Source organism: Clytia hemisphaerica, unplaced genomic scaffold, assembly GCF_902728285.1.
Source record: "Clytia hemisphaerica strain Z4C2 unplaced genomic scaffold, Clytia hemisphaerica genome assembly, whole genome shotgun sequence".
Taxonomy (NCBI): Eukaryota; Metazoa; Cnidaria; class Hydrozoa; order Leptothecata; family Clytiidae; genus Clytia; species Clytia hemisphaerica.
The window spans coordinates 913,415-930,840 of record NW_027103598.1 but is presented as its reverse complement, the minus strand read 5'-3'; the positions used below and the strand labels follow the sequence as shown (position 1 = coordinate 930,840).

The 17,426-nt window shown below is 34.3% G+C and overlaps 1 protein-coding gene across 1 annotated transcript; it reads right to left on the bottom strand.

The window, feature by feature from the left end:
• Nucleotides 1–13,951: 13,951 nt before the first annotated feature.
• On the bottom strand, nt 13,952–17,410 carry LOC136801969 (uncharacterized). The gene is made up of 4 exons (XM_067058667.1): nt 17,230–17,410; nt 16,964–17,068; nt 16,248–16,367; nt 13,952–14,228 (listed from the first exon to the last, which is right to left on the bottom strand). The coding sequence occupies exons 1-4, from the start codon at nt 17,369–17,371 to the stop codon at nt 14,029–14,031; spliced, it is 567 nt and encodes a 188-aa protein (XP_066914768.1). The 5' UTR covers nt 17,372–17,410; the 3' UTR covers nt 13,952–14,028.
• Nucleotides 17,411–17,426: the final 16 nt, after the last annotated feature.

Here is a 17,426-nt window from a genome sequence, read left to right as displayed (position 1 = left end):
ACATGAAAATTGAAGCATGGCTTACATCTTAAAATGCCTGTTTTAAGTTCTTCATCATAAAACCAATCTAAAACATCACAACAGCTATTTAATTCGTTAATATTAGAACAATTCTTTATCGAATCTAGCAAGACTTTTTCCTTTCCATTTGAATAAGCGATTTGGCATACATTTTTATGTTCTTTCTTTATACTCGAAACTTCAATTTTGAGTTCTTCTAGTGATTGCAAAACTTTCTCCAAAGTTCCTTTCTCTTCCTCTTCAGGCTTTTCAACAGAGCTAACTCTATATTGTAACAGAGTTGATTGAGATTTATTAATAACTTTTTCAGGACGTAATTGTTCAGGGGTAATGGGAAGAGTAACAGCGTTTTCCTCTGCTGGATCGCTTGCCTGGTTGTCAGATATTTCTGTTTCTACGGCAATGGGGGTTGCAGGAATCGATTTTTGTGTATGATTTAAATTCTTCTTTCTCTTAGACAAAATGCTTCGAGCCTCTAACGATTCTGCTGGTACGATTGTACAATTCTTCTGCACTTGGTGCCACCTACTCACAGGAAAAAATTTTCGATTTCCAAGGTTGGAAATTCAATATTTTTAGGTTGGAAATTTTGGTTTTATAATTGAAGGTTGGAAATTTGAGCGATTACCTTAAGCTGATTTGGAAAACGTAAATTACCCATAGGTTTTGTAGAATAAACCAATGCCCTTAAAAAATCAAGTGAAAAAAACCCATATAGAAATGACAATTTTCCAAGGCTGGTTGGAAAACATGACTTTTTGGGTGGGAAATTTTTATTTTCAAAACAGTTTGGGAATTGAAAAAAAAAGACAAAAATCGATGTGAAAATACTTATTTTTGTAAATTTGATACCTCGGGTTTAAAAACTAAACTTTTTGGGTCGGAAATTTGTCTTTCTCCCAAACAGTTTGGAAAACGTTAAAAATCCATGTGGAAATTACATTTTTCTAAGATTGAGACCCTTTCTTTGAAAACTAGACTTTTTGGGTTGGAAATTTGTGTTTCTCCAAACAGTTTGGAAAACATTTAAAAATCCATGTGTAAATTACATTTTTGTGAAATTGAAACTCTTTCGATTGGAAAACTAGACTTTTTGGGTTGGAAATTTGTGTTTCTCCAAAAAGTTTGGAAAACGTTAAAAATCCATGTGGAAATTACGCTTTTGTAACCATTTTCTGCTCATGTCCTTTGAGAAAACCACAAGCGATTTTTCGCTCAAAACTGTTTTGGTGTATAGCTAACCTAGATGTTAGGCTATAATGTGAGCAGTCAAGCTGTAAGTTTCCGTCAGGTGAGGCGTCTCTTCAGAGCGGCCTCGGTCAATCGCAGTGAGTTCGGACAGTGAAGCACATAGGGTACTTGTGTCATAGTTTCAAATAGTGCCCTGCTGAGCTGTGTGAGTGATCTAAGATCAACTACGTATCTGTGCGAACAAAAACGAGAGATTGACCGGGAGCCATCGGGCCTAGGCTAGCGAGTGACTGTTCACAAAAATAAAAACCTTGTTTATAATCTCTTTTTCCACATCTGTGTCATCACTTTTTGGATTTTATAAAATTCTAACCTTGTTAAATTTGGATTTTGGCTTTTTTCAATCTGGATTTTTGAAAATTCCAAGCCATGGAAAATGCAAAATTTCCAACCTTGGAGAATGTCCCTCATTTCCAGGTTGGATTTTCCATTGGATTTTATCTTTTTTCCAACTAAGAAAACTTGAAATTTCCAACCTTGGAAATCGAAAAATTTTTCCTGTGACTTTTATGCCTGTTTACACTAGTGTTGTCTTTCCTACAAAGTTTTGCAGTTGATTCGTCACGATCACTATTGTCACCACACGCCAACCTCAAACAATCTAAACACACGAACTTCGAGTTCGACTGCTCTTTTGGTTTTTCACGTACAGCTTTTTTCTCCACTGGAGCCTCACTACTGGATGAGCCTGTCCACTATTCAAGAGCATTCGGTCGTTTCCTGGTTTTAGGCTTTAATGAGGTCGAAACAGTAGGACTTTTTGCTACAAAATAAAAAATATTTAAAGGTTCCTGTTAGTTGGTCCTTTGTTTTTAATAAGCAGGGTAAACATAATACATTAAAAAATATGAAAGCTGGGATTATCTTAAGGCTACTATAGATTTTCAAGCTAGGTGAAATTAATTAGAACGAATTTATTAACAACTTTATTATTACAACGAAACAGGAAAGTATTTATTAACAGTTGTTTACAAATAAACGAAGTATGAAATCCATTTTGATGTAATAGTTTCCAATATCTAATGATTTTTTAATCTATGTTTCGACAAACAGCAAATTAAACCCTGGAATAAATCAAATGTAATTTGAGAGGTAGGAAAAGGAAACATATTCTCATTTCTAATTGACCAAGCCCCCTCCTTTCAATTTATGTGGTTATATTAAAGTCTCTTATATACTGGCCAATTTACCAATACTTTTTCCTTTATAGTAATATAATAACGAAGCAAACAAACAAGCTCTAATCTGTCTCTACAAAAGAAGAAGTTAGAGACCGTTTGGCATTCCAAGGAACCCTTTATTGTTTATTAATTTAATTTTTACTCCAAATTGTGATTGGAGAATTCGCTCACTTTTATAATGTAAATGTAATCAATCAAATTTTTACAGCAAAATAACTTACAATTTGGAGGAAAGAAAAGACTTGAATCGAAAGGTTTGTTAAGAGGTTTATGATTAAGATAACTGTTACCTTTTTGGTTACTCCCATCATGATTATTACAACATAAACGACACAAAACCTTAGAGCCATGCCGTTCTTTTTCCCCATCAACAGCTTTTCCACAAATAGAATGGACAATGCACTTGCATTTGACACATTTATGCGCCCCTCCAGCTTCTCTTTGACATACTTTACATGTAATTATCTCGTGTATATCGTCCGCCATTTTGAAAAAATAAGATTTTTTTGACTTGGTTGATTTAGCGCTGTTTTGATGTTTTGATTACCGCGATCGAAATTTTCGATAAGGGAGAAACTTCAATAGCCGGGTTTCTGCTTTTAATTAGCCTGCGATAGCGGTAGCGCAAAAGCCAAAAGAAGAGAGGAGCGAGCGGAAGCCTGACCACTTACGAAAGAAATACAGGCTGCGTGGCGGCAACTGCAAGTGTTGTTGAACTAGTGAGTATATTTTGGTAAATTTTTTGAGTGCTTACGCCAGCCTGCACCAGCTAGCATTTTTTCAATGCACCGGCTGTTGCTCTCTAAATAAGATTTACGCCAGGGCGATAAAAGGTCTTCGTTGTCTACGCCAAAGATCTTCGGCGTTAGTTACACCAAATCCATACTGGTGAATAGTGGGTTTAAGTATACCGGGAATCACGATGGCAGACAAAAAAAAGTAATAAGCTAGTGAGAATACAACATTTCATTGGTTGATTCTCGCTAGCCTCTTCATTTTTCGTCCGTCATCGTTATTTGGCCAATTTACTTAACCTCACTAATGAGCAAAGTCTAGTCAAATGCCAGGTTTAAAAATATATACAAAAAAGAACAAAATACAAACTACTCCAACTTGCAACCAGTACAAAGTTAAAAGATAAAAAATATCATCAAGTAGTTGAAAATATTCAAAATAAAAATTGAAGTAAAGTAATATCAACCGCTTTAATAGACAAACAATAAAATGTCTTGTAATCTAAGTGAATGGCCAAACTGAAGGTCATTGGTATCTTTTTCAGGCAGTAAAAATTAACCTAAAAGCCCTAAAAAGATTTCACATCAGTTCAAATTGGCATTGAGCTAAGTCTGAGGGACAAAATTTTCATGAAGTCTCTTCTCTACTTCTCAAACAAAGGTACAAACATCCACATATGTCCACTTGAATGAATCTTTACTCAGATTCAATTGCAATCTTTATGCTCTTAACACATTTTGAAGCAAAGTCAAACCTAACAAGCATTGGCTCATTAACTATTATGCATTATGCAATATGCATTATGTTTTATGCATTTTGTACCTGCGGCTTTTTTTAATTATAAATTAAGCTCGATTTGGACGCTATGATTTTACTTTTTATCCATTTTGATTTTTATATATATTTTTACATATTTGTATACATTTTTACTTTGATTTGATACTACCTGGGGCTACCTAGGTCTGCGATTCAGACTACACGAAGTACTATTAGAGAGTCTTGAATTAGCCCTGTAGGTTAATAATATACACTTTTATTAGAACATCTTTTACATGGATGTGCATGATTGATAGAATGGTAATTTTTGAAAAATTAAACTGAGATAATTTACTCGTCCAGACAATTTAGCATTTCTTTTTTCTTGAAAGTTATTGCGCTCAAAAAGTTAGGTTATAGTTTTTATTGTTTTTGATCTTATATGTATCCTTTGGAAAGATATGCAATACATGTTTTGTTGTGTTTACTTTAATGTCTTCATATCCTTCATTTCATTTTAAGTGTTTGCATAATATGCCTTACGGGAAGAAATTTCCGCGGAATTTAATTTTCCTTTTTTTTTCTTTGAATGCTTATTTGCACTCACTAATTCTCGGAATAATCTCAAATTTCTTCTATTTTTATTTTAGGCTTAAAAATATAGAAAGATCTACTAACACAACTTTATAATTATCGAATCTACAATGTTAAAACTTGTTGGAATTTGTTCTGACCCAGATTGACTTAAGAATCTTCTGGTTCTCGGAAAACTGAGCTGCGCAAATCGTCCTTGTTTTCCAAGATGAAATAAAATAAAATGATGATAATAATTGTGGTATAGCGATTGCTTCTTTCGACAGAAGCCAATGTCTTTCTGGAATCGTTCAAGCTCATCGATACCTTTGGATTTCGTTTTGAAGATTCTTTGTACACTTAATGCTGAGAAATTATTTTATTGAAAATTTTCCAGTGTCGAAGATGGTTGATTTTCGTTGGATTTTATTTTGGTAATTTACGATTGCGATAAACGGAACTTTATGTGGAAAATGGTCATCACGAGAATGATAGGTCTTTTTCAATTGAGAAAAAATAAATCGACTATCGTTCAAAATTGGGAAACGAAGAACTCAAAAGACGACATTGCTTTATACTGATACAGTGTTATTCAAGTGTATGCAGACATTTTAGAAATTTCATTTCATCAGCAAACCATTCGAAGCGTGTTGGAAACAATTGGTGCGCAAACCGTTCAACAAATAAGACTTTAAATGCTCAGATAAAACATAATGATGATGCTGTGCGTCGAGCTGTAGGTACAATTTCAAAGGTTTTTTTCATTTTAAAAAGTTTTAAATTTTTTGAGTATGTGGGAACGTTTAGGGTTAAACCATTCTATAAAGGCGTACAAACGTTCGCAAGCAGAAGCATTCGCGATTTTTGGGAATTTTGGCCTTTTTTGCGAAAGTAAATGTCTTTGAAAAATTCTCAAAAAATTGGAAATCTATTAAACCTCAAAATTGTTATAAATATCAAATTGTCGACGTATTTTGTCCTCTAATGCCATTTCAAAGTCGAAGAACTGCCGTTTTTTTAAATGTTCTAGGCTATATAAGGGTGTGATATTTGTCTTGCACCGACGTACTAACAAACCACGAATATTAGCTACAACTTCGGACCGCGATATAATATATTATAATTCCATTAAAGTTTATTTAGACTGCACAATACGTAGCTAAAAAGTTAAAGTTGAACAAAGACTTATAACCAAAACAAGACGACTAACCATTGTTTCACCTTAGTTAGATCTCATCAGATAGCGTGTTATTGTTTTTCTAATACAATAAACTATATCTACAGGGTTTCCGCATAATTAGTGAACGAAAACAATCAATTTTGCCGCGTCAGCAATAAAAACAATTGTTTTGCCGAGTCAGCAAAAAATCAATATTACTAATTTCTCAGAATTTTCGTCGAAATTTTCAAAATGGCTGAAGCAGAAAAACTTTGATTAGAGAATTAGAAACTCTGACTTCGTTCTAATCTAAATGAATGTGAAAATGTTTTACTGGCAATCAAATCATCTTCGTAACAGAAAGATACAAATTGAAGTTTTATGATATGGGCTCCTCTCCTCAAGTGCTAAAGGAAACCCGACAGCCTGATATATCGTATATCAAACTGCCTTCTTCATATCTAACAGTTGATCGTCAACAACTATTGGAAATCATCTAATCAGAAAGATGTACTCAAAGATGATCAAATGATGAGCTTCAAAGACTTTAGGACACTTTTAAACTTTCGAGGACGACCTGGCCTAATACCAGTACTAAAAGACAGATGATTTAAAGAACTAATATGTTGTGAATGTTTTGATTATCACTTAACTTTGGTGTTTGCAAAACTTACAGATATATGAAACTCTAAAAAGGCTGATTTCATAAATGGTGGAATGATTGACCCAAGCTTATTGAATTCATACTCTTGACATTCAATTAAATTGATTGCAAACTTGAGAATATTTTTGGTATTTTGAATGACATAGTACATATATACAAGATGTTGATTGACTATTTCTATTTTAATAAACCTAAATGTGTTAATATCCATATTGGAATGAAGAAATAATAATCATGGTAGTAGACACTCAACTAGAGGGAGTCTTGATATTTTACGATGGACTTGAATGACATTTTTACATACAAACATTTTTTAAACTCTATTTCACTAAAACTATATCTACGATATAAAACTGTACTTTTGGGTAGCTTCCCCTCCCACGCTAATNAAACTATATCTACGATATAAAACTGTACTTTTGGGTACCTAATAAGCTTCCCCTCCCCCGCTAATAAATAAATTCTCCTATCTGGCTTATTTTCCAAACCCCCATTTATTTAGGTACCCAAGAGTAGTTAGAGCCTTTTATGGACCTTATTTTATTAAAAATTTTCAATTTTTCTTTTAAACAAAGATGCTGCCCAGTGTATAAGTTTTTTTTATTCTAAAAATTTTTGTTAATCATATTGTTTTGAAAAGATAGAATCAATGTTTGGGTCAAAGACTGATAATTGAATTGAAAATTAAAGAATTTTTTCACTCAATTTCAATATTTTGATCAAAACTTTTGAGGAGATTCTGACATAAAATTTTAACAAGTCTCCTGTTATTTTTAATGCCTGTTTGATCATTTCACTTTTTTATGACACCTTTTGATAAAAATTACAGTACCATAAAAATGTGAAAAATTTAATGAAAAATGATGGGATTGTTTTGACTCATCACTTCCTATTTAGAAAATAAGTACCTTTAAGGGAACTAATTTTGGGAATTTAGACGAAATTCGCCAAAGTTCGTTCCTGCCAAAATTAAATATTTTGCTCACTCGCCAAAATAAGTTCCCGCCAAAATTAAATTTTTTGTTTCCTTGCCTAAATAACCCTGAAATTCATCAAAATTGCTCAAAATAAGGTAAAATAGAAGAGATTTACGCTGTCATTCGCCAAAATTAAAAAAATTCACTATTCGCCAAAATAAGTTCCAACCAAAATTAAAAAAATTTAGGATATTTGCTGCCTGCCAAAATTAGTTCCCGCCTGAAAAGGTTCCCTCAAGGTATTTGAAAATTTTCAGAATTTGTCAACCATTTCCAATCAAGACCAAAATCACAAAAATACTTGTAATTTTTGTTAACAACTATCAGTCTTGAGATTTGTAAAAAAAATGTCTGGACACAAATCTGCACAAATGAACAAAGTAACTCATGCATGTAACATATCTTTAACCAGGACCCTAGTTAACTGGCATAACACAATCTAATCAAAAAATACAAAATCATTAACTTATTGTTTGGTAATACTGAGAAACAAACAAAAAACAATTTTCAAATACACAATACAATAATAGACAAAAATAGGCAATTCTTTTGAAAATAGATGACCTGATTTAATTTTTTCTGAGGATTAATTGACGATTGAAAATGATACTTAGATGACAAAGTATAGACAATAAGTCCCTTACGCTACATTAAAATAGTTACACAAACAAATAATTTTGGTATTAACAGTCAGAGCATTTCCCAATATTAAGAAGTACCTCCAGAATTACCTCTCAAAATTAATTTCATTATGATGACTGACTGATTAATTTATATAGTTTGCTTCTGTTTGCTTTCTATATAATTTGTTAAAATTACCTAGCCAAAGAATTCATCTATATAAATTTGTTCAAGATTATCTACAAGCAATAGTTTTTTTCATTTGCAAGAAACTAGTCTTGCCAAATTAAAAATCTGGCACAATGTTTTAAAAGTAATATCCAAGCTTTCAATACTCTTTCCATTTTTAGCCAATTGAATGTACGTTATTTTTGTAAATCTCAGATTCTGTCCATGAGATGGCGGATGGCGTTTATTTAGTCAATGACCCAGGCATAATCAATTGTATATTCTAGTCCACTTTCTACAAATGACATACATCACAATTTTACGGTGGTTGGGGTACCAAATATTTTCATATATATACTGATGCAATAACCCTCACAATTTCAGTTTGTAGCCTGCTGTGAGCTCTGTCTCTAGTGACAGTGTGAACAATACATTATCCAAATTTTAAGATATATTCCAAATATTGTTAGTGTTAGTAGCAATCTTTACATCATCGCTGTTGATAATTCTAATCTACCAAGTCTACCAGCCAAGCCACTATATCAAGAATCCATCCAGTGACAAATTGATTCGGTGTTATAATAAAATAGCCAGAAAATTAAAGTTATGATTCAAAAACCATCATTGCGACAAAATATTTTTCAGCATTGGGTGTTAGATGTATATATTTCAATTCTAATCACAATACATAGTCTGTTGAAGATATCCTTGATTTAAAGTCGCCCATCTGTTTTTGAAATGCCTTTTCAAGGAGCAGGATATATACAGAATTTATGGTTGATTATTTTGATGTTTTTTTTATATTATATATATTTTACACCTAAATAAATTGAAAAAAGTTATATCGAAATCAAATGAGCGATATTAAACCGAATACTTTTCATCTGAACAAACATAAAGCCAGGTAAACCAGGTAAACTAACTGAAAACCTTAATTTCCAACAAAACACAGTCTGACAGTTCACAAAAAATAGCACAAAAACATTGAGCCAGGCCAGTCTGAAAAGAGCCAGGCCACAAAAAAGAATGGTATGGACTTAAAGTTTGGTCATATTACAATGCTAGAAAATTATTTTTAACCATCAAAAAATTCTCTAACATAGTATTTCAAAGCCATTCTTTGGGTCATTATAGCAAATACACAGAAACCAGTCAGCCATTTTGTTTTTGCGAAATTCCTTCCTTCTGGCCAAAGAAGGTTCAAAGAGCAGAAATGCAAAGAATAATTATTCTAAAATCAAACCAATCCAATTTGTTGACATATTTCATGATAATTAGACCATAATTAGCAAAATTACATGGACAATTAGTTCCAAATTTGGTGGCCTTCGAGTTTTGGCGGCCATTTTTTAAAATCTTGTCGGCAACTAACGTGCGGATCAAAGGAAATTTATTTTTATTGTTCGAACAATGAGATAATTTTGCATAATTATGCGCTTAAAAGAACTTTCCTCGTTATTGGAAGACATGTCGTAATATTTCAGTTATTTTAGAATTATTTCACAGAGGAGAGATCCAAAAAACTTTAAGGTCGTGGTCCACTTTATCTGGCACCCGATGTAGAAATTTTCTTCCGACACGCTAAAGCTCTGAAGGTCGGGAAAATTTTCAACATCTGGAAGAAATACATTACGGAATTTCGCCTGACCGCGTAATTTTTTAGAAAAATGGGCCCGAGTGCAATTTGGACAGGGAAGGTGTCATGGCCGACAAAATTTGGGTCAGAAAAAACTTCAAAAGGTTTCACGAAATAAATTCAAATACAAAACTTTTTGGAGAAGGAATCGTGCAAAATATTATCATTCTTTTCACAAGGAGGGCATGTAGAAATACTCAAATAAGTATTTTTCCTTGTTTAAACTGATCACAGAAGCAAAAACAAAATAGAAATAACATTGTACACAAAAAAGCCTGAAAGAAGAGAAAAGTCATAATCATCATCTATAATAACACTAAAAGAAAAACCAAAGCTATAGAAAATGAATACTAACCCTCAATGAACACTTTTGTGAAGTTTGATAAAGATTTTATCCAAAAAACTTCAGTTCTGGAACACTGAAGCCGGTTGTTTGTCGGTTGTCGGCCGGTGGACAACAGTTATATTATATTTGGAAAACGGTCTAAGATAGATAACAACATGAAAGTTACTGATAAAAGCCTAAGCCCATAGGAACATACCTGCTTTAGTTTCTTTGGTCTTTGAATGGCATAAAATTTGAGAAAGTGCAGAAAAAATCAGCCATCAAAACAAACAAAAACAAAAGTTATGATTATCAACTTTTCTGTGGTAGAAACACATTTTTTGGGTTGGTGCACATACAGAAATTACACTGGATACTAAAACTAATATTCAGGGAGTGATAAGTACAGTTAAACTACAAAAAATCCATCAAAAGAAACCAAAAACAACCATACAGCACACATTTTTTGAAAATTACATCAGCCATGTTGTTTGTAATTTTTGCCGACTTACTCATGACGTGGTAACTAACGACAGTGATTTGACGGTCTTTTTGAGGCGCCAGATCTCAAAAAAACAATTTTTGAGCGTTCAGCACGGCCCCGAAAATGGGGGCTAAACTTATGTCGGCACATCAATGGACGACTACTATTTCTCTCCGATGGTATATTGGCCCGCTCCTTTAGAGCTTTAGCGTGGGCGGCCGCCAATACGCCATCGGAATATCAGATAATGGTCCACTTAGCCTTTTTTGGTCGCCGTTCAATGCGCACGGCTCGAGCGCATTGTGCGCAGAGCGCTTTTATACTTCCATTGACAACTAGAAAAAAGTTGCGCGTAAGAGAAAATCAAAACAAAAGCAATTGTACATGATGAAAATAAACACACAATCAGTATGTTTACCTTCTCTCTGATTGGCTACTTCATAAAGAACAATAGAAGAGACGCACAGCTTTGCGCAAAAAGTTGAAATTTTTCAACTTTCAAAAAAGCTCACGCCGTTCATTGCAACAAGCCTTGAAGGCTTAATTTATTTAATTTATGCGATAATCGAGCCGTGCGCGTTGTGCGGCGACCAAAAAAAGCTAAGTGGAACACGACCTTTACACACTTCACGAACTCGCTGAACAAATTTATAATAAACAGATAAAGATTTTCGTTCATAAAGTCTTATGCGAGTGTGACGTAAGCAAAAAGGTACACTATACAAAAGTGATTTTAAAAGGCCAGATTTTTAAACAATACAAAAATTAAATTAGTTAAAAGTATATATCGTTGGAACTCTTTCTTTATGAAGAATCTGATGAAAACCATAAGAAAAAATTGATTTCATGACCGAACTATCCCTTAAAGAATTGTGAGTGCGCCCAGCTCTTCTTGACGCTATTCAGAAAATGACACTAAATGTATGGGAAAATCATGGGGAAACTCTAGATCGAAGATGGAAAGGCAAAGGTTTTATTAAGGATCCTATTATTAATTACAGAGGCTTGAGTATCGGCTCAACAATAAGCAAACTAATAGACGATATCGACTTTACCGAATTCTCCCCGAATGATTACCCATGATGCATTGCGCAAAAAAATTCACGGATGATAACCCAAACCCTAACAATGCATCATGGGTAATCATTCGGGGAGAATTCAGAAAGCCGATATCGTCTATTGTGAACATTATCCTAAGCACACTCCAACCTTGGTACGAGGCATAACTGACCGATGAATAGAACGGATCTCAACAGAATTGAGGAACAACGAATGGGATTTACAATATCAAGCGTAAAACCACCACTATTTTCCCGTAAACCGCCCTGACGCCCTGACCCTGCGCATATATGTTTTCCCGCGTTTACTGACCCTCTAAACGGACTATAGCATCGTCTTCGTTCGACCACACCCCACGAAAATGGATGTTCGACTCAATCAGACTTCGATTTAAGGATACCCAAAATCCATTCTTGAAAAATTGTACGAAGAAACCTCGTTGACGTTTGAAAAAACCACATTTGATACAACCGAGCGGTGTTCGACAAGGAGGACCGGAGTGGCCAAATCTTTTAAATCTTTTCATTGACTTTCTTATGAGAGTTTAATAAATATCGATTAAATATCCATGTTATCTCGCGAAAACAACAAAATAAAATGAGATATAACAATAAACGTTCTTGGGGTGTACCACTGAGATTTCATAATAGTACTAGCATTAGCCAGTAGCTGTAATCGAGAATGAACGTTTGAAGGCCGCATTCCACCAAATCGTTTTATTAGAACGCCATCTAGTGCACAGCTAGAGATTCCCATTTGCTGAGTGCTTGTGTGCCCCCCCCCCCTCCAGTGGTTTGCGTGAATGCGTGAATGCGTGAAAATTGGGGAAAAAAATGGCTATTTTGTGCGTGAATACGTGAATTTTCCCTTTTTTCCAGAAATAATGTGCAGTTTTCCCAACTTTCTAATATTTCCCCGATTTTTCCGATTTCCTGAAAAATCGGGTTATTGCGTGAAACTCGAGGAAAATTTGCGTGAATGCGTGAATTTCGAAAAAAAATTGCGTGATTGCGTGAATTGAGGGTCGGCTGGTGGGCGTCTTGTATCGTTCCTTTGAAAGTATTGCGCGCAGCACAATATCGAAAATAGTTTTACACAAGAAATAACAAACACAAAATTCAAATCAAATGTTTTTCTTCTCTCTGATTGGCTGACAATAAAGAAACGAGGAACAGTTTAGCGTACACAGTATGTGATATCCCTTGTTTACTTTGTAGGAACTAATTACCGATAGTCGAACGTGCGCAACGCACTTGACTCAACGTATTTTCAGAATATTCAAAGGTCCGATTGTAGCAAAACAAACTAGCTTTAAAACTCATTATTGAAGTCACAAAAGATCGTTTTGGCAAAAAACTCGTCTCCACGCCTCAAAAATCAAAATTTTTGAAAAATGAAAAAATACAACCCAAGGAACAAGTGTGACGAATTTGAGCCTCGGACAATTTTTGAAGCCTCCAGACTGCTCCAAAGTTTTAGCCTCGTTTTGGGGAAAAACTCGTCCCCAGTCCCCAAAAATAAAAAATTTTGAAAAATGAAAAAAATGCCCCCAGATATTTACCCAAGGAACAAGTGTGCAAATTTCAGCCGAATCTGACAATTTTTGAAAGTTTTACCCCGCAAAATCGAGAACGGTAAAAGTGCTGATTTACCGTCGTCCTCAGTCAATCAAGATCTAGTCAAATTAGAACCTTACCGTGTCTCCGTCGCAGAAAACAACACATACATAAACTCGGTATATTAGTGAAGTTAAGTAAATCGGTAAAATCACGACGACGAACGAAAATTTAACAGGCTAGTGAGTTTCAACCAATCAAATTTCGTATTTTCACCAGCCTATTACATTTTTCATCCGTCGTCATCATGATTATCCTGGTATGTTTAACCTCAGTAATTATTTACTTGATTCTGATGAACTAGATGCTTATAAGAAAAATGAATATGTTCATATTGTGCACTGTCCCTTGTTTACTAACTGCCTCGTTTTGAAACCATAACCAAGGTGATTGAATCCCTTGAGTTGTCAAGTGTTACCTTTATAAATACAGTAAACTTCTTAGAGAATCAATCACTGTAGCAATTTTTGAAAAACGAGGTACGCGTTGCTCGTGATGTAATTTATGCAAAGGTCTATTTATAATGGTTTTGATTGTTCGCACCCCCCGTCTATTTTTTTATGAACTAAACTGCTTGACAATTTTGGCGACTTTTTTTTATGCTCGAAAACGACCAGGGAAAAATAGTTTGCTAATTAGAGGTTTTGCTGTATTCTGAAACATCGAAAATGGTTTCAGGAGCTTCGTTTCATCGACTGAATAACTTTTGAATTAATAATTGATGATTGAGGGTTTTAAAAACATTATTTCAATTTAAGAATTTACAAAAAATAATATGATACACGATGATACGATGATACTCTCACAAATCCTGTGCACTTTGTCTTTTGTGTGTATACATGTTACCATCTTTATCGAACAAAGGAAGCGTGTCTGGTTTCGGCTGCCGTAAATTAGCCCACGGGTCGACGTACGGGCGTTGATAAGTGCCCATTGTTTTGGTGAAAGCTAAGAACAACCCAGTAGCAGATCCGTATTGTATTGCTCGTCCGAAGCGACCACCTGAAATGAAACATCAACATTTTGTTAGTAAACCAAAATATACTGCTTCAAATGTACAATGTCCATGTCCAAATTAACTCCATTTTCTTCACCACAAAAAGGGTGAAAAGGTCAGCGACATGGAAAGAAGATTCCTTTAATAGGAAATTCAGATCAGCGAGTATTTTTCTAGAAAAACGAATCAGAAAATGAAAAATGGTTATGGCTATTCACTATAAAGGACGTTTAAGGAATTCACAATAAAAGTCTTCAAACAGGCATCCTCACAATAAAAGTCTTCAAACAGGCTTCCTTAAATCATTTTCCCAAGCTACCCTGAATTTTTGAACAAAATGAGATTTTTTCACAAAAAACTGGGTCTTCAAAAATAAATATACATGTCTATTGAGAAATTATAGATCTTTAAGTTAAATATTAGAGTTAGGGACCGTGTACAAATATTGTTTTAATCGTTTGAGAAAAAATCGTACAGTGAAAAGGTATGAAACGATTTAGTAGCCAAAAATTAGAAGAAAAATCGTTTTCTAAACGATGACTGACAAACTATGAAAAGGAATTCGTTTTCGTTCGTTTTAAATTTTGAAAATCGTTTACAACCGTTTTAAATATCCACATTTCGTTTAAGTGTACTCAAAATCGTTTTGGTGTACTCAAAATCGTTCTGGTGTTCTCAAAATCGTTCTGGTGTTCTCAGAATCGTTTTGGTGTACTCAAAATCGTTCTGGTGTTCTCAAAATCGTTTTAGGTTTATATAGATCGTTCTTTTAAATAGAAAAACGTTCCATCCGGAGGCAAAACGTTTCAATAAAATTAAATCGTTTTTGCCCCATTAAAATTCGTCAAAAATCAGTTAGTGTACCAGACATGGCCAAGTAAAGGTACAAGAGTGGAGAAACAATGCATAGGTCCATATATAAAATATGTGGACTCTTAATTGTCGGTGTGAAAGTCCATGCTACTTTGATTCCCCTACCCCTTAGCTTTCCAAAAATATATAACGAGTGCTTTGACTTTTTTAGAGGGGCTAAGAAACTGGTTTTAGTTTGCGCACACAGGGGAGCAAGAAGAATTATCACACCCCTGTCTCAGTGACCCGGTGAGAATTTATTAGCCAGTGAGGATAAAATGGAGGAGCTTAAAGTCAACAAGGTAGAAAATCCCTTGCTTATTATGGTTGGGGATTTGAAAAGCCTTGGCTATTAGCTAGTAATCGTTTAATAGTTTAGATATTCGTTTAATATTTCAGATATTTGTTTACTAGTTTAGATATTCGTTTTAGAGGTAAGAAATTCGTTTTAGAGGTAAGAAATTCGTTTTGATAGTTTCAAATTCGTTTTGATAGTTTCAAATTCGTTTAATTAATTAGGAAATCGTTTTAACTTGAAGACTTTCTTTTCAAATCGTTTTACCACTTTTTGTTCAAAGAAAAACGTTTAAAATCGTTTAATAACGTTTCAGCCTGACATCACTTTAAATTGGTACGATTCTTAAACGATTAAAACCATTTGGTAAACGAAAGAAATCGTGTAAATTTGTTGAAAAGTGGAACAATATTTGTACTAGTAGGTTAGTATTTCTTCTTTAAGAAAAACACTTCTTTTGTTGTCCAAAACGTATTAGGAGTACTCTACTTAGCTATTTTCCTCGAAAATAAATGATCAAAACCTGCCAAAAATTACATAAATCAACATAAACCTCTCCAAAGCTTCTTACACACATTGAAATGAAATTACGAAGCTTTCTATACTTAAATACCTACCCGAAAATCAAGGTGTTTTTATACTGGGTGTGCTACGAAAACTTAATTTCGAGTCCTTACAGTAAAGCTAGTAAAGTTCCTTGAAAAAGGCCCAGAATCTCTGGGAAACTTGTATCTGGACTGGTATATCAATTAACGCTTTTGAATTATTCATGATGTCTTAACTTAAGAATTCTCATCAACTCACTGAGACCTGTCATTTAACAAGGGGTAAAAAGGGGTGTCAGCTGGTTAGAAATTTAGTTGGTGAAAGGACTTACTTTTGAGAGCGAAGACGGCCCCAGCAGCAAATCCACCCCACATCCAAGCGATGGGGTCATTCTTCTTTCGAACAGCTTGTGCAATGGGAATTCCTGCACCTAACACAAGACCTGCACCACCTGACGTATAAAGAGAAGGAACAAATTATGGTCAAAACGAGCAATGAGATGAAATACCGGGTTGTACGAAATATCTACATGTTTCTCTTTACGATTCTGAGGTAAGTAAGTTTGTATAAATCATAGGGTAAGTTTTTTTTTGATTTAGCACTTGTTCATTTGATCGATCATAAAATTCAAAAGATAATTAAACCAACACTAATTTCTAAGTAGTAAAACCTTTCAAACACGTCAAATTATGTTAAAAACCAATAAAAAGGCTGACAAACAATAAATGGTATTTAAACCAGTGCCGTAGCAACTGGGGGGGCAAGGGGGGGGGGCTATGCCCCCCCCAATAATTTTTTCACAAATGGTAATTTTGCTAAATACAAAGTTTTTCTTTATTAATTTGTCATAATTGTCACAATTGAGTGCATTTTCAAGCAATCTAAAGCTCAAATTTTCAAAACCCCCCCCCCTCGGGCCAAACCATGGTTGGCCCTCGCGGTGTCACTAAACTTCAGCCCCCTCAATATGAAAATGCTTCCTACGGCACTGTAAACATTTCACGAATTTTATATCTAAAGAAAGCAGCTTTGTTTGAGAGTACATACCAGTCAAAGCACCGAAAGTTGCTATGTGTCTCATAGCATAACCTAATCCATTGACTCCTAGTGCTGGTTCAAAGATTGCAGCGTGGAAGCCACCATAAAGACTGCCTAAAAAATTAAAAATGAAGAATGCAGTCAGATCTTTTCCTTCAAAGGAATTTTGCATTTTGTGAAAGACTCTGTAAAAGGAAAAGGGATTCAAGGGAGGTAAAAAAAAAACAGGAAAGCTTTCAGCTACACTTTGAGTAGAAATAGAAGTAAAGGCTTACCAACGATCAATCCTTTAGTGCCAAAAAAGACTGCTTTATCAATGACATTATCTCCAGGATGATGGTCAAACTCTTTTAGCAACAACGGTCCAAAGTTTTCGTGATCATTCCAATCTGGAGGTTCTCCTTCACGAAGTTTCATTTTTTTGTCTAAAACATTTAGAAATAAGAATTGTTCATCTTTGAGATCATCCAAT